Raw genomic sequence first — 23300 nt, forward strand, 5'->3', positions numbered from 1 at the left:
ACTAACAGGGGGGCTAGTCAGTTTTCCGAATATTGACATGGTTGCACGCATTTATTGGCTTTTTGACCAAATTTTTTGCGGTACCAACATAAAAATTGTTTTTGTAAACGATCGTTAATTTTTTTCTTGTTGCGCGAAGTTTGTCGGCTGCGGTCACTTCGATTATCTCGACTTTGAGAACGAGTTCGAGAGAGCTTTTCGACTTGTTTAGTCAAATTTTCGATTTGGCTCTGCAGTGACTCAAGAGTCGTGTTTGGTACGACTTTGTACGACAGTCATCTATCGTCGTAGTCGACGAGAAGCATCTATAATTTTATCAGCTATAACGGCCAATGATTTGAGTGAGTCCTGGCACACCGAGAGAATTTGTTGCACATTTATTGGTAGCCGTTGTTACCAAAGTGTGGCTAAAGCCTCATCGAAAACTTGATTCCCCAACAAATTTTGCATTTCATTCAAGGGCTGTGAAGGCTTTTTATCGCCGAGTTGTAGCTCTTGAAATAGCAATTTCAATCTCGCAGACTCAGATTGTTCGAAACAAATCAAAACTCGATTTTAAAGAGTCAAGTGTTACAGTTTTCAATGGGAGGAGAGCGAACCAGATTGCTCACGTAACGAGAGTACTTTTGCATCTAAAGCTGATACCACACAATGAAATTTTATCAGATCTGCAAAGATTTTTGCTGTGATAAATAAACTTTCAAATAAACTTTCGAGTTTTCTGCCATTTTTGCGAAAAATCGCGATTTTTTTTTTTCAATTTACCAAAAACTTTTGAATTTTCAATTAATTTGCGATGACATACAGATTTATCTACGGTAGATAATTTCAGTGAAATGTTCAGCGAACAAGACTGATACCGCAATCTACAACATACCGAGACCGAAACGTGTCTCGAGAAAAGTCCAAAAAAACTTTCACTTTTGTCTAAAAATGTCACACTCGGCAACGTTGACGACGGACACAATCGCTCTAACTGGTTGACTTGGAGCAGCGATGAAAAAAATTAAGCAGGCTTTCTGTAGTCACCGTCACAATCTGCGAGTCCGTTTGACCATCATTGTCCGGTCAATCATTTTGTAAGTTCGTGTCTACTATTTTGTACTATCATGGTCTCAATAAATTATTGCTATTCAGAACCGTATGGTGATAACAATTAATTTACTAATCTGACTCCATGAATTGCTACTACTCCAGATATCTTGGTAAATTAAGCGATTAATTAAGTGATTAATTAAGCGATCAAAAGCATAACTTCAGAAGAAACTGGTTAACATGTTAATAAAATTATACAACTTAAAACGGATAACGGTGATGCATAAGGATAAAAGTAAAAATTTTAACGCAAGGACCGAGTCGGCAACCGCATTTTTAAGCAACAGTAGCGGTGATGTGACATCGCCATAATATAAGGTGCGATGACGTTACAGCAACATAGAACTTTCACTGTGACACCTACACACTAGTCCTGCATACCTCAACTCCAAGTGACTTTGCCAATTCCTTGAAATTGGATTCTAGCTGTCGACCTTGATCGCAGATAATTTTGACAGGGGCACCTAATTTAGCAACCCAATTAAATAAAAATGCTCGCGAGATGGTGTCAGCAGTGATGTTTGCCAATGGAATAAACAATAAAATAACCACCTTGTAAAGCGGTCAATTATGGTCATGGTAAATCTTAACCCTTTGGACATTGACAAAAGGCCACTAAAATCCAAATATATGGTATGAAATCTAGGCATGGCTATTTGACCCAGAGGCGCAAATGCGTGTCGATGGATTTTCGTCTTTTTTGCATGGTTTTCGGTGATTGTTTCCACTAATCACAATATACTTAATCAAAATTAGTTTCACATGTCACCACTAGAGGGCATTTCAATTTGAATACCTGTAACATGTAAATTTATGTGATGTCACGCAGCAGCTGTTATAAAACCCAGAAACATTCGCGGAGATGTTGTTTCTCAATGCGCTTGCTGCTCACAATGACAATAAGTTTACGAGATTGCGCTTTCTTGGTCAAATTGTTTTACTAAAACAGCATTTCCGCAGTAACTGCTCTACAGAAATATCAGACTTGGAAGAGGATTCGAAAAGGTCCAATGAATATTAAAACCTTCTGAGTATGATAACGAAATTTGAAACCACAGAATCGTTCGCTGTTCGTTCTGGAAGAGGAAGAAAACCCGTTTCTATAGACGCAGTACAGGAGGATTCACTTCACGTGGAAGAGGACAGAGCTTCAAATTCTCGTGGTAGCACTAGTGTCAGGCTCAGACGTGTAGCACATGCGTTGGATAGGCCACGTTCAACTGTCCATAAAATCATGTGAAATATCCTCCGATATTATCCGTACAAACTTTCACTTGTGCAGTAGTTGCTTCCACATGATTATGACGCTCGACTTCGGTTCTCACTGCAGTTTCTAGCACACGTTGAGGTCGATTCAGAATGGCCTTGGAATATCCTCTTGACAGACGAAGCGCATTTTCACTTGGATGGTGCAGTCAATACCCACAACTGCCAAATTTGGGAACCAGAAAATCCGCATGCTATTTTGGAGGTTCCATTGCATTCACTAAAAGTGACGGTATGGTGTGGATTTACTCATAGGTGGAGTTAGACTTGGCAGTCTGGGGGGGCACGGTCATTATTGCTGGGGGGGGGGGCAAGATGATGATGATGTCAATTCATATATACATTAGATCAGTCGACCCCATCTTTGACGCTGGGGGGGGGGGGGGGCAATCCCCCCGTATCTCCGCCCATGGATTTACTGCATCATTTATTATCAGTCCCTACTTCTACGAACAGTTACGTTCTACAGGTCCAGTGACATGTTCGATCACCGGGAAGCGATATGCATTGCTGTTACAGAACCAAATTGTTCCGGCTCTGCAAGCACGTCACTGCCTCTGATTCATACACCTGTCTTAAGGCGGTTACACACTACTATGACGTAACGTCAGACACACACACTTCGGTCAGTTGTGGAACATGCCATCTTGCGACTTTCACATAGTATCTAAAAATGATGGCCATCATGTGGAACATGTTTTGTTGCAGTAACAATTGTAAAAGTATTTAACAATTGTTAATATTGTGAACGTTTGCCTAAATGTGTCATTTCTTAATAAAACACCCTCTGGTGTGGTGAAATTTGTGCAACCAATCCCCCCCGAAACAAATTTCCATCACTTCATGGAATGATGGGATTTTGTGGAGGACTTCATGAAGTCCTCCACAAAATTTCACAATTTTCTAATGACTGGTTTCACCTGTAGGCTACTTTAAAATAGGGTCTTTTAATTATGGACGCCCTGTACGCACTGCGCTTTCTCCTGCAAACGGTTGCCATTTTCGTTTCTTATTACAGCTGCCTAGTAACTAGCACCGTCTATCTCAGGCAATTGATACTAAAAAAACTGTTAGATTTCTTCATTATTTTGCCGTAAACTGCATTTCATTTCACCTTTTCGTATTTTTGTTATTGATGTTTAGAATAATAAAGATCAGACACCCTGTGTGTGTGTGTGTGTATATATATCTAAAATGAATGACAGACAGATAAATTGTCACCAGCTCATCATATGCTGAATATTTATGCTGTGCGTTATTTAATTTTTGAGAAAAACCTAAATAACAAAGAAAAACCTATTAACAAAGCATTCAATGGAGCATGTAATTCATCACTAAAAACCTTCTAAAAAATCTATACAACCCAAAAAAGTCTTAATTCTTTAACATTTTTCGTCAAAGCATAATTTTTAATATCTTGAATCTTATCCGGAAGAGGTTTACAACTAGAAGAACTGACGAAATGTCCCAAAATAGGACTTCATGCTCGCCAAAAATTCATTTTGTTGTATTGATGGCTGAACAAAACTTTCGCAATCTTTCGAAAACTGTTTTGACCCTCCTTCGCGTACAAGTTGTTGGGGATAAATTTGAATGATCTGTATTAGGCGTATGGGCGACAAATGTGGTAGCCTTGTTCCACGTTTAAAAAGAGAGAAAGGGAAAGAAATAAAAAGAAGAAAAAGAAATAATGGTGAGGAGGAACAACACACACAGTACAGAGATAGCTTGATCAGAGAGTATTAGTACAGTGCCTTGCTTTTTCGCCTTCATCTACAAAATTGTTTTGTAGTTTTTTTATGTGTTCTTTTTCTCACTTTTATGTACAGTATATGTATACTAGTTTTCTGAAAAAGATTCATTATATGTGTGTATGGGGGGATGCCGTGGAGGACAAGGAGGAGGGGCAAAAAGCTGAGGAGAATCGCCACCATCGTTATCTCAGTTGCTTGTTATATCGTTGAGATATCATGATGGCGGTGGAAGAACAGAGAGGGGGAAACACAACTTTGTTTTATAGGGTTACAATAAACCTTCGCGATGAAGAAAAAAGAGATTGAAGAAACATTCAGCTGAAGTGAATTTATTTCACTGGCGTTTGGACGCAATATTGCTTGTCTAAAGGGATAAAAAGTGCTCGTCCGCGTCACCCCTTGCAATCAAAACGCCATCCAGATAAAAAAATGCAAATTCCAAATCAAAAAGTACTTCATTTATAAGCCGTTTGAAGGTTTGAGGGGCGTTACACAAACCAAATAGAAGAAACATAAATTCGAACAACCCAAATGGTGTAATCACTACTGTTTTCTTGATATCCGGTGGTTACATTGCACTTGTATAAATTTCCAATGCTTTGTTTTAAAAATTCTGGTGTTGGTGATATCCGGTGGAGTAAAAGGAATTTGAATGAAAGCCCTAACTATATCGATTTTGCTGAAAATATTTTTTAATGCAAATTATGGGAAAAATCTTGAATATGAGGGAGTGGTTACAGTATTATATATAAGTTTCCTATAGTCATCGGTGGGGCGTCAGTCACAATTGCCCTTAGGCACCACGTGCAGAGAACTAGTCCATGGGCTTTTAGACTGCAAACGTATGAGAGAGTATCTGAAATATGGTCGCGTTTCCTTTACTTTTTCGTAGACACGCGTTCTCGCAGTAACGATAAGAAGTTTTATTTCCGTTCGTTTTATCGTGTGCATCCGGAATCTTCGCAACGATAGTGGCTGACATCAAGGACAGTACAGTCAAGCTGAATAATCACAATTATTCGAACTGGAAGAAAAGTGAAATTTCTTCTGATGAAAGAGAAGCTTTTCAAGAAAGTCATCGAGAACGGCAGACCGGGTCCAGGTGAATTGGATCGAAAGGTCCTCGATATATGAGATGAAGTCGACAGCCAAGCACAGGCGTACATCGGACTTACAGTGAATGCGGTGAATAGGAACGGTTTTTTCAACTTTGAATGAACAAAAAAAAAAATTTAATATTTTCTGAAATAAAAGAATTCTAGTTAATTATTTGTATCAAAGACAAATACAAGGCCACAATAGGCAAAATGCCCAACGAGGCGACTGTGAAAAAATGTCCGTATCAAATATGGATGTCATATATTTAAAAAATACAGCAACACAATTAAAAATGCAATTATAAAAAGTATATATACAATGATAAAATAATTATACCGTCTTTTATAGATACCAAGAAAACAAAGTTCAGAAGTTACTTATACATTACGTAATAAATATACTTAGCCATTTAAAAAGCTAAAACCAAGAGGGGTTACTTTGCTATCAGGTAGTGGCAACGGCACTTTTGTAAACACAACGTTTTTGTGTCTCCAGCGAGTAAGCGGTTTGGGAATTTTCACTCCAGTGCTTAGTTTATGTATCTCCACTTTTAACATAATAAATAATCTGTTATTAATATTAAACCAGTTCTTGAAGCATTATTTATAATAATGGCGACGAGGAAGTGTTCCAGTAATATATGTTAAATAAATCGAACCTTGTGTACGTGCTGAAAAAGAAACAGATTACGCTATAGTTACAATGTCGAAAGTAGGTCTAGTTGGTCAATTGTCGATTTACGATGATGCCAATGAAGATTTTGACTTGTACATCGAACGGCTCGAGCAGTATTTACTAGCTAACGATGTGGAAGACGAAAAACGCGTGCCGGCGTTGATCTCCCAGCTTGGTGCAAAAACACATAGATTGCTTCGTAACTTGCTAACGCCACGTCTACCCAACAACTGTTAGTATGAAGAGCTCTTCAAATTTCTTCAAGAACATTTTCGTTCTGCACCGATTACTATCGCTGAAAGATTCAAGTTTCACCGACGAAATCAGAAGGAGGGCGAAAGCATCACCGAGTATTTTGTGGAATTGAAACGGCTTGCATCAACGTGCGTTTTTGGCGATTTTTTGGACGAAGCTTTGCGGAATAGATTCGTTTGCAGTATTCGCTGCGAGGCAACTCAAAAACGTCTACTGGCAAGAAAAAATTTGAAACTTGCAGATGCCATTGACATAGCTGTAGCAATGGTACTCGCTAAAGAAGGTTCTATTAATATCAAGGTTACAGCGGTTGGACTCTCATCGAATGTAAACAAAATGGGAAAATCGACTTTTCATCAAAATAAAAAAGATGGAGTGACGGTGGTCACGGTAACAAGGTAAGTTCTCAGAAATGCTATCGTTGTCGTGCGTCACACAATGCCGGAAAATGTAAATACAAAAATGCTAGGTGCCATGCCTGCAATAAAATTGGACATATTTCTCCAGTATACAAGTCAAAGCAGAAAAATTTCTCTGCTAAACAGATATCTACTGCAGATAAATCGAACACTGAAGAGTATAATTTATTTTCAGGGAATTCAATTAATAAATTGAATGAAGAATCTCGTTTCTTTGTTAACGTACAGATCCGTGGTGAACAATTAGAAATGGAGTTATATACTGCGGCAGATGTAGCCATTATCTCCGAGTGTTGGTTGAAGAAAAATTTATCTGTTCCCAGATTTACGAATGTATTTCTTAAAGATTACAATCAAAATCCTATCGATGTTTTCGGGGAGGTGATTGTAGATGTCACTTATGAGAACCCGACTTCCAAGTCCCCGTGCTGTAATTGTCAAAGGCGATCGACCAGCATTGTTTGGAAGGGACTGGATAAAATATTTCAAGTTGAATTGGCCTAAAATATTTTCCATACGCAAAGCGAATGAATTCGGTGATCCTGCCAAGAGACTGACTGATAAATATTACAAGCTTTTCGAGGAAAGTTGTGAACCAATTATACATATCAAGGCAACATTGAAAATGAAGGAGGATGTTCAACCAGTTTTTTGCAAATCACGCCCTGTGCCTTATTCATTGAAGGTGAAAGATGCCGAAGAAATTCACAAATCCATGCAACGTGGAGTTTGGAAATTTGTGGAGCATTACAGTTGGGCAACACCTCTTGTGATCGTGCCGAAAAAGAATGGTGATGTTCGACTCTGTGGTGATTTTAAGGTCACTGTGAACAAGTATCTTGATCAAAATCAGTATCCACTGTCTACACAGCAGGATTTGTTTTCGACTCTCAACGGTGGAAAAAGTTTCAAAGTTGGATTTGAGTCATGCTTACCAACAAATCGAACTTGATCAACGCTCTCAAGAATGTCTTACTCTAAACACTCACCTAGGTTTAGTACGTCCATCGAGATTGTTGTATGGCAAAAATAGTGCATCGGCAATTTTTCAATCATCAATTGAAAAGATCCTTCAGGGTTTGCAATCAGTGATATGTTTTCAAGATGCTATTTTGATTTCTGGTGATATAACTAATGCACATTTGAAACATTAGAAATGGTATTCCAACGATTTTCTGATTATAATGTCAAACTTAATTTGTCGAAATGCAGTTTTTTGCAAGAAAGTGTCATCCTACAGAACTTTTATCCTACTGATGAAAAGATTAGGTGCATTAAGCAAGTGAAAGCTCCCACTAATGTCACTAAACTCAAGTCATTCTTAGGTCTCTTGAACTATTGTTCAAAGTTTATTAAAAATTCTTCTATGCTATTATGTCCTCTATATGAATTGCTTCATAAGGACACACCATGGAAATGGTCGTCTCAGTGTGAAGAAACTTTTCAGAAATGTAAAATAGTCTATCATCAGATGCAGTACTTGTCCATTATGATGAAACATTGCTATTACGAGTATCTTGTGATGCTTCTCGATTTGGTTTGGCAGCTGTTTTATCACATGTCATAGACAATAAGGAACGTCCCATATAGCATATGCCTCTAGAAACATTAACTGAATTGAAAAAGAGGCAGGAGCAATCATTTTTGCTATAAAAAAATTTCAGCAGTATTTGTTTGGTAAACTTTTTGTATTGGTGACTGACCATCGACCCTTAATAAGCATTTCTGCGCCAGACAAAGGTGTCCTTGTGATTGCGGCAGCTAGGCTGCAGAGGTGGGCTTTGTTGTTATCTTCATTCAAGTATTCTATTGAGTACAAAAAGGGTTCTGATCATGCCAATGCTGATGGATTATCTCGTGCTCCAGTAGAATCTGAGACAGATGCACAATCTGATGAATTTAAGATTTCATATTGTGAGGATTTGCCGATACCTAGTTCAGATATTGCCAAGGCAACTCGCAATGACCCAATTTTGGGAATGGCCTTGAAGAATGTTCAGAATGGTTGGCCTGAAAGACTCGATAATGAGGCTTTAAAACTATTTTTCATACGTAAGTATCAGTTGCCCGTTGACTGTGGTTGTCTTCTATAGGGAATGCGTGTGATCATTCCAGAAAAATTCAGAACGCGTTTATTAGATTTACTGCATGATAATTTCCAAGATGAAAGCTATTGCCAGAAGTCATATTTGGTGGCCAGAACCGGACAAACAAATCGAAAATCTTGTTTAACATTGTTCTGCATGTCAGAAAGTAAGCAAAGCATTGCCAGTAACTCCACTTCAACAGTGGCCATGGTCCAAATTTCCATGGGATAGGGTGCATATTGATTTTGCACAAAAAGATCAAAAGAATTATCTTTTGGTTGTTGATAACTACTCTAAATGGTTGGAGGTGATACAAATGCCTTCCATTATTTCTGTTATTACCGTTGATGCTTTGCAACAGTTATTTTCTCGATATGGTTCACCGTCAGAGTTGGTTTCTGACAATGGTCCTCAATTGGTTTCAGAGGAATTCAGATCCTTTTTAAAATCTAATGCAGTTATTCATACTCTGATACCAACATATGATTCTCAATCTAATGGACTCGCAGAAAGGTTAGTACAGACTTACATTGTCAAAAATGCAAAATGATTATAGATCATTAAGAAAATTTCTCAATTCCTGATGACATATCGTTCTACACCTCATTGTACAACTGATTTATCACCTGCTGAATTGTTTTTGTCTAGACAACTTAGAACACAATTGTCTCTTGTATATACTTGTGTTCAAGCAAATGTAAAAAAAACAAGATTCACAGAAAACATGAGGGAACGTTTCTTTCTACGTAGAAATACAACATATACTCCCCCAATAAAAAGAGCATTTAAAGGGGGGTGGCTGGGAATACATAATAATAATAATATAAAAATATATAAGAGGCACATATGAGCATACCATTGCAAAACTAAGAAAAATATCACAAAAATACAAAATCATAATTTCTAGAGTAAATTAAAAACAATTCACGACTGAATGTGCTTTTGGTTATGTACAAGTCCTCTGACATGACTGTCTTGAGAGTGTGTCAGCATATTCGGTGAAATTGACGAACTATGATTTCACATCAATATTAATAATTGAAGACATTTTCTCGATGATTGAAACATTCTCTATATGACACAAAACCATGAATACAGCATTACGCACACATATGAAATAGGAAGAAATAACAATAGCAATATATATATATATAATGTATTCAGATACTGGTAACGCTATATATATATATACATACATATACACACATATTGATTATATAGACATGTTGATTTTCAACTGATTTCTGCTCAGTCGATAAACTGCTCGAAGAATTTGACGGTATAAATTCTGGAGCGAAAGGAGATAAATCAGATTAAATTTGTTCTAATTTAAGAGTTTGTTCATTATCAAAAAATGGTAATCCACTAAAATAACATGATTTTTCAAAATGTCATCATCTTTTTCGTTTTGAACATAACAATAATATGGTTTTAATTTATTCACTATACCTTCGTGTAGGTTGGTTCGGTCTATCTATTTCAACATTTTGTAGACTTAATATTGATATTACAGTATAAGGCCCAGTGTAAGCTGGACACAACTTCCCGTTATCTGGATGGGGAAACACTTTAACCATGGCCTTATCACCTGGTTGAAAATTATGGGATGGATGTTTCTTATCGTGGAGAGCAGCGCTATTTTCATGTTGTTTTTGGGATCTAGAATATGCTAAACGTCTAGCTTCTTCCAGAGGTGGATATGGGTTTACATGCTCTGGCAAATCGGAAGAGAGATCTCCAAACATTAGACACTGTGGTGGGAATGCTGTAATTGTATTGCTCCAAGACCGTTTTTATATGTTTTATCCAAGAGTTCTTTTGATTCTCAAAATACAATATTCTCAACCTATCGGTTAAAGTTCTATTTAACTTTTCATTTACGCCATTTGTGGATGGGTTGGCACTTGATGTTAAAATATGTTTTATCCCTTGTTTACTTAAATACTTCCGAAATCTGGGACTCGTAAATGAAGGTGCTCTGTCCGTGAATAATAATTTTGGTTTTCCAGTTTCAAAAATCATATTAAGGCATTGGATATACGCATTGATGGACATAGATTTGGAAGGAAAATCCCATGCAAATCTAGAATGGTGATCTACAACCACATGAAAATAAGATTTCGTACTTCCACTTGGTCAAACCTCCAATTCTATCCATAGCAAGTAAATCAAAAAGGGTACTTTGGTTTCCGGTAAATTTCCTAAAACCCCTAATGTTGGTCCTACAGGTTTTTTTAACAGTCTGACAAGTTGTACAAGACTTAATGAAATTTTTGATGTCTCTGATTATGTAGGGCCAGTAATATTGAGGAGAAAGCAATTTAATGGTTTGAGTAATACCAGTATGGCCATGTTTTGTATGCGCTCTGAGAATGAGTTCTTCTGGTACGAAAACCTTTCGAATACCTTTTCTCTGAATATAAATGACATTATCTTTATCTTTGAAATATCTTTTGTCAGACAGAATTGTATCGTCTTGTGAATTAATAATTTCGGTAGGTGATAAAAATTGAACCATGGGAAGACGTGATAACATGTCTGCTTCAACGCTGGAATTTCCCTTGATATGCTTTACAGTAAATTCGTATTGTGAAAGATGCAATGACCATAGAAATAACCTACCAATGAGATTTTTGATGTTTTGAAGATATTGAAGAGCTGAGTGATCAGTATAGACAGTAAAATGACGTCCGTTAAGATATACATGAAATTTTTGGATTGCATCTAAAATTGCAATGCATTCTTTTTCACTTATAGTCCAATTGAGCTCATATTTTCTAAGTGCACGACTGAAATATCCAACCGGATGCATTTCACCATTTGGATATTGCTGTTTGAGAACCGCAGCAATTCCTGTGGAACTCGCATCACAATACAGATAACAAGGTAGTTGAGGGTTATACATCCTCAAAATGGGTTTTGACATTATTGCATTTTTTAACTGTTCAAACCTGTTGACAATCATCATTCCACATATAAAGAGAACCCCTTTTTTCAAAAGTTGATTTAACGGATGTCTAATATTCGCGAAATTCGGTATGAACCTTTGATAGACAGTTACTATTCCTAGAAATGATTGTAAATGCTTAACATTTTTTGGGACTGGCAATGATTTAATCACTTCGATGTTTGATATACATGGGGAATAATGCTCTGGGGTTATATCAAATCCCAAATAATTAATTTTCTCTTTGAGAAATTGACATTTTTAGTATTTAATTTTTAGTCCCTCCTTTTGACAAATTTCAAAAAACTTTTGGATATGTGTTACATGTTCATCAACATTGTTTGAAATAATAATTATGTCATCAAAGTAATGGACCAAGAAAGGAAGTTCATATTTTTGCAAGATTGTATTTAATGCTCTTTCAAATATTGAGGGGGAATTTGCTAAACCAAAGGGTAACTTCTTCCATTTGTACTGCCCTTCTTGGGTGACAATCGATACTATTTCTTGATCTTTGGATGGAGAGGGATATGCCAAAAGGCCGAAGCGATATCAATAGATGAAAATATTTTTGCTTATACCAATTTATCTAATACGTCGTCTATTCTAGGGATTGGATGATGTTCAGGTCTCATAACGATATTAAATTTTCTAAAATCGCATACTACTAATCTTGTTTTAGACGTAGTTTCATCGTCTTTTTTCTTTACAAGAGAAACTGGGAAAGCCCAAGGTGATGCACAAGGCTCAATGATTTGATATTTCACGAAGTCCGAAATTTGTTTCCTAATTTCTGATGAATCTGAAAAGGACGGTCTATACGGGTGAAGAGGAATCGGTGTTTTATCTTTTAGAATTAATCTAGGGGATCAATATTTAGAGGTGGAACATCATATTTTGATTTTGCAAACATATTATCAAACTGTTTAACCAATGTGACTCAATATATGATCCTTTGCTTCTAACTTAGAGCAGCCCTTCTTTTCAACTCTAGTAGAAATAGGAATCATAGGAGAAATATAGAAACTTCTATCGATACCGATATTATGATTACTATTTGAAATAGAAATAACCTTATCAAATTGCAAAACACAGAAACTTACAAAATCAGTTTTTAAGAAAAATTTTCGAAATTCCTTTAAAGATAATAACGCAAAATTTTGAGGAGCGTCTAATACAAAAAATTTCAGATACCTTGAAATAGTTCCAATTCTAATCAGCAAATTGACGGAACCGATACTATTAATGTCGCCACCGAATGTAGAAACAGTTACATTGTCCTTGCCGTTGATATCGGAACAGTTGTGAAAGTTCGCTAGTAGGTGTAGAGGAATGACATTTATGTTGGCACCTGTGTCTGGAAAAATTGGTATAGTCTCTTGATCCACCTTCGATCAATAGCTGTCAGAATTCTTGCTTTGGTTCTGTGCTCTCTCCACTGTCGCAGTTGCACTTATTCGGTTGGCTCGGCTGACATCCATACATAGTTCGTGATGAGCACGATATATTATTGTTATGTGGATTATTCTTGCGATACAGGGGATGAACAATCCCGCTGTCCTTAGAACCAGTTTTTTCCTTACGCGCGCTGTTTGTCGTTATTTAACGAAAAAGGGAAAATTTCCGCACTCCCCGCTCGCCTTTCCCTAAATAAGGAAATTATTTTTTCCTTGTATAACAACAACGATAACGACAACGAAGCCCCTCTCGTTAGCTCGTAACGACAACTTTTTCTCTGTAATGGCGGCGCGATGTGTGCTTGGATGGAAGATATATGTTCGATTCAAACAATTCTCCTCCTGTTTTTCCGCGAGATTAATGCTTGATACACGCATTTAATGTAAAAAAATATATATTTAGGCTAAACGATAAATACAGCCAGCTATGCGAGGAGCTTGAGCCAAAGACGAAGACAAGAGTTGCTGTTGAGTGGAAGGTAGGCTAACTTATGATATGAAATCAATTTTTTTTTATTTTTCTTAACATGACATTTCACTCATTTTAAGTGAATATTGATGCTTTATACATACTCGAGGCTTTGGGAGAAAAAATCCTACCGACCGACCTCGTATAATATGTACTCACAGGGCCGTAACTAGGATTTTTGCTCCCCGGGGCAAACATAATTTTTCCGCCTCTGCAACTTTAAAATTCGACAATTTTACAACGGTGTTTTTTGTTCCCACCTAAAATTGCCGCCCCCCTAAATTTTGCTGCCCGAGGCGATTGTTTCCCCCCCCCCCCTCCCCAGTTCCGGCTCTATGTACAGATAGGGAGATGATCATGTATGCAAGCTATATTCACAAATGTTAATTCGTTCATATATATATAAACATGTATCATGATAATGAATTATGTTTGGACTATATTGATAAGGTCACATTTTATATTTCTGTGTTAGCACATATTTTCGTGCCATCTAAAGAGTGTCGTAGACCAGCACCAACTATCTCTAGGAGGTGCTGCATAGACCCCCCGGGCCGAGTAATTTTTCTGAGCCCTCCCCCCTCCAGAATTAGAAATACCTGACCAATTACATACTTCTGTCAAAAATTGCACGCAAATCCTCATTTGCACTACCAAACCACACATGCACCATGTTCACATTCTCTGCAGAACTTGTAAGCATTAAATTACTGCAGCACTCTTAGTGATAGGTTGGTTGCAGACACAGATTGAAAAATGTTCAATATTATCAGTTATGTATTAAATCTTTCGATATACTGTACAGTACAATCAGAGATGCAGACATGAAAACATTGAGGGGGCTGAAACTTGCTGGTTGTCCCGTATATATGTGACTCGAGTACGTGTGGCGATGCTGTCGGCAAGAGTGTGTAGGTGTTGGTTTCGGATAGCATAAATCTGCCAACACCTCGTTATGTGCGCGCGCCTTTTCTTAGCCTCTCTTCCGCTTTTTGGCAGAGAAGGCTTTGGTTTCTTGCAGAGTAGAGATGTCTTTTGACTGTGTGTCCGTGTATTATTATTTCGTATATATGTGTTAACGTGCCGTGTGTTTCTTCTAATTAATAAACCGTATATTTAACCGTATCTAGAATTGAACAGTCTTAGTGGAGTCAAATAAAATTTAACTATGGATAAATAGCTACTTCAATTTAAATGTCATTATCACCTCCGGCAACTACATATGGTGTCCACAAACTGGTGACTCAGGACTATCGGATTCGTTACAACGAATCATGAATACCTCTCTGCAATGTGGATTTTAATTTCAGTTTCGTGGTGAGTGAATATTTCTCTCTTTCGTAGGACTATTGCCGTCTTCATTCTTTCGCTATGGCAAATCCGCAAGCAACTGCTAGTCAGACTGAACTTTCCCTTTCGGGAACCGAAGTCTCACGTGTTTCATTCCGTGCGCCTCCATTTTGGGAAGCCGACGTTGATTTATGGTTCCTTCAAGTGGAATCCCAGTTTATCACGGCAGGCATTACCGCGGATAAGACGAAGTTTCATTCGGTGATTTCCGTTCTCGACACAAAAATCTTGTCTTACGTGAGTGATTTAGTACGTAATCCTCCCTCACACGATTTATATGAGACTCTAAAGAAACGTATTCTTTCCCGATTTGCTCAATCTGAAACTGCTCGCTTGAAATCTCTTTTTCATGAGTGCGAGCTAGGCGACAAAAAACCGTCCCAGCTACTTTGTGAGATGCGAAACTTGTCGAATAACACAATCAGTGATGATGTTTTGAGCACATTATGGCAGCAAAGATTACCCGTCAGTGTTCAACAAATTTTGTCGATTTGTCGGGATCCTCTTGACTCTTTAGCTCAGATAGCTGATCGCATATTAGAAGCTTCGAGTTTCAACGCTGTCGTTTCTCAGGTGTCTCAACCTCCTCTGCCTTCTTCAGAGTTGCATGAGCTTAAAAAAGAAATTGCATCGCTCGCTACACGAGTCGAAGAGCTCTCTCGTTCTCGAAACCAATACAGAGGTCGGTCGCGAAACAATTCGAAAACTCGTGAGCGGAAAAAATCTTCAGATCGCTCCGATCGACGCAAATTGTGCTGGTATCATGCTCGATATGGTGAAAAAGCACATCGTTGCATTTCACCTTGCCAACACTCGGAAAACTAGTGGGCAATCCTGTTACAGCGGCGGCCGGAGATTGCCACTTTCAAAGTCGCTTATTCATTTGTGATAGAAAATCGAAAATTCGTTTTCTTGTTGACAGTGGTGCAGCTGTGAGCTGTTTTCCTAAATCACTTGCCAAAGTTTCCAAGCCTGACGACCTTTCGTTATATGCGGCTAATGGCACTAAAATTCACACATATGGAACTAAGCATTTTGAACTTGATCTCGGACTGAGGAGAATATTCTCATTCAATTTCTTAGTGGCCGACGTCACAAGTCCTATTTTGGGTGCCGATTTCTTGGAGAGATTCGGTTTACTTGTTGATGTCAAGAATCGCCGGTTGGTTGATAATTTGACAACTCTATACTCTCTTGGTGTCGTTACCACTGGTCCTTCTCTCGGTCTAACTACAGTTTCTGGTGCCACTACATACCATAAAATTTTGACCAAGTTCCCAAATCTCACTGGTTCGGTCTTAAATTCTCAACCCAAACCACATGCCATTATCCACTTCATCGAAACATCAGGGCCTCCCGTCTTCGCAAAGGCTAGACGTCTTTCTCCTGAAAAACTTTTTGCCGTCAAGAAAGAATTTAACTTGCTTTTGAAGCAAGGCATCATTCGTCCTAGCAAAAGCCCTTGGGCTAGTCCTATCCACCTAGTCCCAAAAAAGACAGGTGGTTGGCGCATATGTGGTGATTTTCGTCGGTTGAATGCCGTAACTACTCCTGATCGTTATCCTATTCCCAATATTCAAGACTTTTCTTTCGGTCTGGCTGGAAAAAGAATATTTTCTAAACTCGATCTCGTAAAGGCATACCACCAGATTCCTGTGAAAGAAAGTGATATTCCCAAGACGGCTGTGATTACACCGCACGGTCTCTTTGAGTATGTTTTCATGACCTTTGGGCTCAGGAACGCCGCACAAACATTTCAACGATTCGTTGACAGCATCCTCTCGGATCTCGACTTCTGCTATGTTTACTTAGACGACATTCTTGTTGCGTCAGCTGATGAGAAGTCGCATGAACAAGATCTCGATGTGTTGTTCAAGAGACTAAGCGAATACGGTTTAGTTCTCAATCCTGACAAATGCCAATTTGGACTCAAAGAAATTCAGTTTTTAGGTCATCTTGTGTCAGAAAAGGGCATTTCCCCGTTGCCGGATCGTGTTACCGCACTTTTGGACTATCCATTGCCCAACACAATCGATGAGCTGCGACGTTTTCTGGCACTAATAAATTTTTATCATCGTTTCATGAAAAACGCTGCCTCTACGCAAGCATGTTTACATGATCTAGTTAAAGGCAAACAAAAACGGGATAAAACAAAAATCGTCTGGTCTGAGGAAGCAAAATCTGCATTCGAGTCATGCAAGGAAATGATTTCCAATGCTGCTCTATTGGCTCATCCTATTTCAAGTGCGCATCTCCTTCTAGCTGTCGACGCGTCTGATTTCGCGATTGGCGGAGTTTTGAATCAAGCAGTTAATGATCAAACTCAGCCATTAGGATTCTTCTCGCGTAAGCTAACTTCAGCTGAACGCAGATACAGTGCGTACGATCGAGAATTGCTAGCGATATATTCAGCAATTAAATATTTTCGACATATGCTGGAGGGATCTGACTTCGAAATTCTCACAGACCACAAACCATTGGTCTATGCATTTTCCCAAAAAAGTGAAAAATGTTCACCTAGGCAGATTCGTCATCTAGAATTCATTAGTCAATTTTCAACCCGTATCAAGCACATTTCAGGCGATCGAAATGCAGTAGCCGATGCATTTTCAAGAATATCGGAAATTGAAATACCTCCTAGTATCGATTTCGCCGAGATGGCTCGCGCTCAGGATGAGGAAGAATTGCGATTACTTCGTGAAATGGACTCAGGTCTCGAGTTAAAACCAATGACTTTCGGTTCTCCTGAAGTCACTCTACAGTGTGATGTTTCCACTGGTTCAATTAGACCTTACGTACCGTCAACGTTTCGCCGCGCTATTTTTGATGCAGTGCACAACCTCTCCCACCCTGGTGCCAAAGCTACTACTGAAATGGTTCGCAGACGATTCATCTGGAAATTTTTAGAAAGGGACTGCAAAGAGTGGTGCAAAACTTGCATCCATTGCCAGCGATCCAAAGTTGGTCGTCACACACATTCTCCTATTGGTGCATTCGGATTACCTTCCGCAAGGTTCTCGCATGTCCATATTGACATCGTGGGTCCACTTCCACCAAGTAAAGGAAATCGCTACGTTGTGACTTGCAGTGACCGATTCACCAGATGGCCGGAAGCTATTCCTGTACCCGATCAGACTGCTGAAACTGTGGCATTCGCTTTCCTGTCGAATTGGATCTCCCGTTTTGGCGTTCCAGAACGCATTACTACGGACAGGGGTTCTCAGTTTGAATCTGAACTCTTCCGATCTCTTGCGAAGTTGCTGGGTGTGGACAGGGTGCGTACTACCGCTTACCACCCACAAAGCAATGGAGCCATCGAGAGATTCCACAGGGACTTGAAAGCTGCCATCATGTGTCACGCCACTGAAAGATGGGTTGACGTTCTTCCTACCATTCTACTCGGGATACGCTCAAGTTTCAAACCTGATTTTGGTGCTACGCCGGCGGACATGGTCTACGGAACATCTCTGAGGTTACCAGGAGACTTCTTCAAAGATTCCGGTAAGCACACCTCAAAATCTGATTATGTCACGAACTTGCGTATGACTATGTCAAAGCTTCGTCCTTCGCCTTTGTCCAATCATTCCTCAAAAAACATTTTTGTGCACAAGGACTTGGCCAGATCCACACACGTTTTTGTGAGGGTTGACACTGTAAGGCGTTCGCTACAGCAGCCTTACCAAGGACCTTATGAAGTTTTGAATAGGACTGATAAATTTTTTACTTTGCGTATCAATAATGAATCTAAGTGTATTTCTATTGATCGTTTAAAACCTGCATTTTTGTTTAATTCTCTCGAATGCAAAGAATCTAATGTTCGCAAATCATCTATATGTAATGCCCCAGCCTCGCCACAGGGCTTCGTCACGAGGTCCGGACGGAAAGTCCGTTTTGTAACACCTTATCAAGCTTAACGTCCTTCGGACTCGTGGGGGAGTACTGTGGCGATGCTGTCGGCAAGAGTGTGTAGGTGTTGGTTTCGGATAGCATAAATCTGCCAACACCTCGTTATGTGCGCGCGCCTTTTCTTAGCCTCTCTTCCGCTTTTTGGCAGAGAAGGCTTTGGTTTCTTGCAGAGTAGAGATGTCTTTTGACTGTGTGTCCGTGTATTATTATTTCGTATATATGTGTTAACGTGCCGTGTGTTTCTTCTAATTAATAAACCGTATATTTAACCGTATCTAGAATTGAACAGTCTTAGTGGAGTCAAATAAAATTTAACTATGGATAAATAGCTACTTCAATTTAAATGTCATTATCACCTCCGGCAACTACATATGGTGTCCACATACGTATGCAGGAGGGGGGAAGGTGTAGTGCATTGTTTTTTCAGAAATTATTTGGGGGGCTCAGTCCTCTTTTAAAATTTATTGGGGGGGGGGGTCAAATGTCCTCAGCCCCTAGGTTCCGGCACCTATGAATACAATATAATATATGTCATTTGCATTAAACAATGTATTTAAAATTGGCTTGTACAATTTTGTTTTATGAACTTGTTCAAATCACTGGCGGAGAAGGATTTAAAGTTTGGGGTCCTTCAGATGATTTCCCCCAAGAGATATAAGCATAAATCATAATAAATTATAAAGAACAAATTCTTGATATTAATGGGTCTGTAGAGAAATTTCAGAAAATAATTGTACTACTGTGTCATACTTATTAAGTAGGAACACTGTTACAAGTGTTCAATGTAGTTGTTCAAATTGTACAATTGACACTTGAGGGTAAGTTATTCATTAGTAATTGCTCCTAGGTGTATTTTTTCTCCTGTTATATATATATATATATATATATATATATAATCTGTTCACAGAACAGATTGACCCTTAATACAGTACTTAGAGCACAAAAATTCAAACACATATCATTGCTTTAAATATCAAAAATAGATGGTAGTAAGTCGAGCATGAAACATGCATTCCTTATATATTGCAATTAATTTGCTAAGGACACAAAAACTTATGTATACACATAACACTTTCCAAGGCATGTCAATTAGAAATTCCTCAGAACTTGTATATGTGGTTTAGTAGTACTAGCAGTTTGTTGGGAAATTGTTTTAGTTGACAACTAACATATTTTATTCCATCACACCGCTGATACATTGAAATATTGTACTATTTGGTACTATTATTTATATATTGGTACTTTGTTATATACTATTTGAAATGCTTATTAGGTTCTTGACCATTTGCTGAAACAAGAGTCGCAAAATGAAGACATTACATGCCTGTTGAGGACAAATCGGTACTCATGAAGTGTACTTATGTACTGATGGATTAAATATAGATACCGCAGGTAAGTTGAATCGTTTTCATTTTTATCTTTGGAATTTTTTATGGCGTGCACAAAGTTCAATACTCAAAACTATCATACAATTTACCCTTTTCATTTCAGGTAAAAATGTTGAATGCAATGACACAAGTTATGGCTTACGAGTGTAAAACTAGAAATTTTTGTTTTTCAAGCAACTCATTTAACCAGCACCTATATGTATATTCATACACAGCCGCAATCATACATGTGTATGAAATACTGTTCACACATTTATCTAATAAATTTATCCATGATCATAAGCAAAAAATGAGTGTTTTCTTTGTGATTATAATTAGAAAAAATGTTTATGAATGTTACATTTTTGTACTACAATAAATTTGAGAATTAGTTGCATAGAAAACGGTTTTCTATGCAAAGATTTAAACAGCTCAGTGGAATGAAGTGTTTTGATTTATCTGAACCAGAGTTATATAATTTATTTTTTATTGAATGCAGCTGAAATCACAAAACGAATAATAACCTTCCCATTTAGAATGACTTATTTTTGTCGACTCATCAAAATTTTCTGTCCAAAGCGTTTCCCTTAGTTTCTCATGAGTGTTTCTTGAAAAACAAGCGGGATTCACTGCAGTTGATAAAAAATTTAATAAAACGATTGGAAAGAAATTAAAATTTTATTGCGAGATATGGTGAATGACATGGTTCTAGTAATATCGAAATATATAGTATCAAATATTTGCCGAACATGTATATGTAGCAAATAGCTACAACTCCATCATGTCAAGACCTGATGGAAGAATAAGAAATCTCAATACATTTTCCTAAGTGAGAATCGTTATAACACTAAAACATGAGCGTTAAATTCATAGAGCTGGAAAATCAATATTTTTCCCCCATGATTGAGCATGATACTTGCTGTATTAACCTCTATGATGTAATGTCATGAGAAATTAAAATTATAATCTTTCAGAAAAATTGTAATTTATATAAAATTTCTATTAAAAAAACTTGAATTGTCTCTAAAACAAATTTATATGTCCAGTAAGAAAATTATTAAAATATCTTAATAATTATCTTAAAATATCTTAAGTTATTAAAAATTCGAGGAAACTTGTGCGCAATCTAACGTAAAAAAAAGAAAAACATTACGCGAAATTAAAGTAAATAAAGCAATCGTTGCCACAAATGTTGACGAAATATTGATTTTTAATACGTAGTAGTAGTTGTAAACTTTTTGCTTTACGTTGATTGGTTGAATAGTGAACTGAACCGTAGAAAAGAACGAATGAACCGAAAGACCGGTTTTTTCCTTCGCAACCCGTCACGTGATCCTAAGGACAATGCTCAACGCAAAGGGGAGAGTGCCGCTTAAGGAATTTTCCTTAGCACGTTCCTTACGATAGTTCCTTATCTAACGACAAGCGCGGAACGGGCGTTATATAAGGAAAGTGGGATTGTTTACCCCCTGGTCTCTTGGAAGATGGCAATCGGACAGCCAATGATAATGACGCTGATTTTTCTGTTCAAGATGTCTTGGACAAGGTTGTTTAGCCATTTTTGATGAATTGAACATTTGCCGCTCAGGAGAAAGTACATTAAAAGGCATCTTGACTCTCGTTTGAATTCCGGGTTTTGGATCTGATGTGTGTGATGGAGACTAGTGCATCTTTTCCGCAACGTTTATCAACTTGTAAACAATTTGATACCACTCTCCGGTTGTACTCGGTTCATTAACCATAATTAGTCGTTGAATATTAGGAGGTAATGCATGGGTGAGTCCTCCTATGATTTGCTTATCTTCTAGTTTCGCGAGTTTTCCGTATTTGCGCTTGGTAGCATAGTAGTTATCAAGTCCATCAGGAAGATCGGACACTTTGGTTTCATTGAAGAGTGTGAAATACTTCAACGGTTTTGGTGGATAATGTTCTTAAAAATTTCAGATGCTGTGGACCATGACATATGAACGTCATATTGAGTCAAGAAAGAATCCAGCACGCGAGCTCCAAGAAACTGAGGAAGAATTACCAGTGCTTATCTATTAAATACCAGTCAATCTATTTAAAAATTTATGGGACACGGTACTCCGTCATTTATTTAATCTATAAATGTGGCTAATTGTGACACAATTGTATAATACTAAATATTTGTAATACAGGATGTGATGGTACTTAAGGAATAGTACATTTGTAAGCGAAATTGTAAATTTGTTGAACTGTAAATTTGAATTTTAAATATAAATGTAAATTTTGAATTAGAAAATTTGATGCATTGAAATATGAACACTTTGATGCTTGAAATTTAATTCTTAGATTAAAATTTTTTCTCTTTCGTTCTTTAACATACGTCTTTAACATAGCGACCGTGTCACGATGCAGTCCCGTCTGCTTTTCAAGAATTCGTTTGTTTGTATAGAGAAGTCATATAATATAAATTACTACTTTATTACGTACTTTATGTTCAAAATATTTTTGCTACTGGAAGTGTTTTTCTACAACAAACGTTTGAGGAGAAAAATGTCTGTGTAAGGTTTTTTTTGGACATGCTGTATATAACGGTATGAATAACTACTACTTAAATTCTATACTTGTATTTAATCGTAGTTTATGTTCCTTAGGTATCGTACCAAGGTTCTGTGAAGAGATATTTAGAGAAATCGATGAAAAAAAACGAACTGGAGATAACACTGAATTTGAAGTAAGTTTTTTTTCACTAACAGAAACAATCCATTTATTCTTATCGTAATACCCGAGGTTAAACGGAAGTCGACACCGACAATAAGTTCGTAAGTCGGGGTACTATTGTGCAACACAAATACGTATAAATATTATCTCATCGGACATCGGGATCGAAGGATTGCATTGCAAAAAAATTATTCCTTTGTAGAAACTGTAATGAAACTTTGAGAGTTACTCCCACTGATTTATTGAAATATAAAACAGCACAGAAGTTATTTTGATGCCGGAAGCGTCATAGAATCAGACACGTCGGATGGCATAATAGTCGACGCGCCTCATTTTTTCATCGTGCAAAATATTTTCCGTATCAAGATAATGATTTCTTTTCATTCTTCGCTTTGTGAGTGTAAACCCGACCTCACAAGCATTACATGATCTCAAAAGTCTGTAAGGCAGGGTACACACTGGTATCATAT

At 37.7% G+C, this 23300-nt stretch overlaps 1 protein-coding gene and 1 long non-coding RNA gene across 3 annotated transcripts in view; both read left to right on the top strand.

Annotated features, from left to right (window-relative positions):
* LOC149080429 (kinesin-like protein KIF28) overlaps positions 1–23300 on the top strand; it is a 1038199-nt gene that overhangs the window by 72519 nt on the left and 942380 nt on the right. For both annotated transcript variants that reach the window (XM_089239551.1, XM_089239552.1), the window contains exon 3: positions 22764–22843. In XM_089239551.1, coding sequence (XP_089095677.1) covers positions 22764–22843 — 80 coding nt within the window. The remainder of the gene's footprint in view (positions 1–22763; positions 22844–23300) is intronic.
* Positions 13157–20567, top strand: LOC149080430 (uncharacterized). Its single transcript, XR_016193579.1, has 3 exons — positions 13157–13532; positions 20052–20170; positions 20270–20567. It is a non-coding gene; the product is annotated as an uncharacterized LOC149080430 (long non-coding RNA).

This window comes from Pholcus phalangioides, unplaced genomic scaffold, assembly GCF_987345545.1.
Source record: "Pholcus phalangioides strain wild (caught in Gottingen) unplaced genomic scaffold, Ppha-v1.0 ptg000011l_1, whole genome shotgun sequence".
Taxonomy (NCBI): Eukaryota; Metazoa; Arthropoda; class Arachnida; order Araneae; family Pholcidae; genus Pholcus; species Pholcus phalangioides.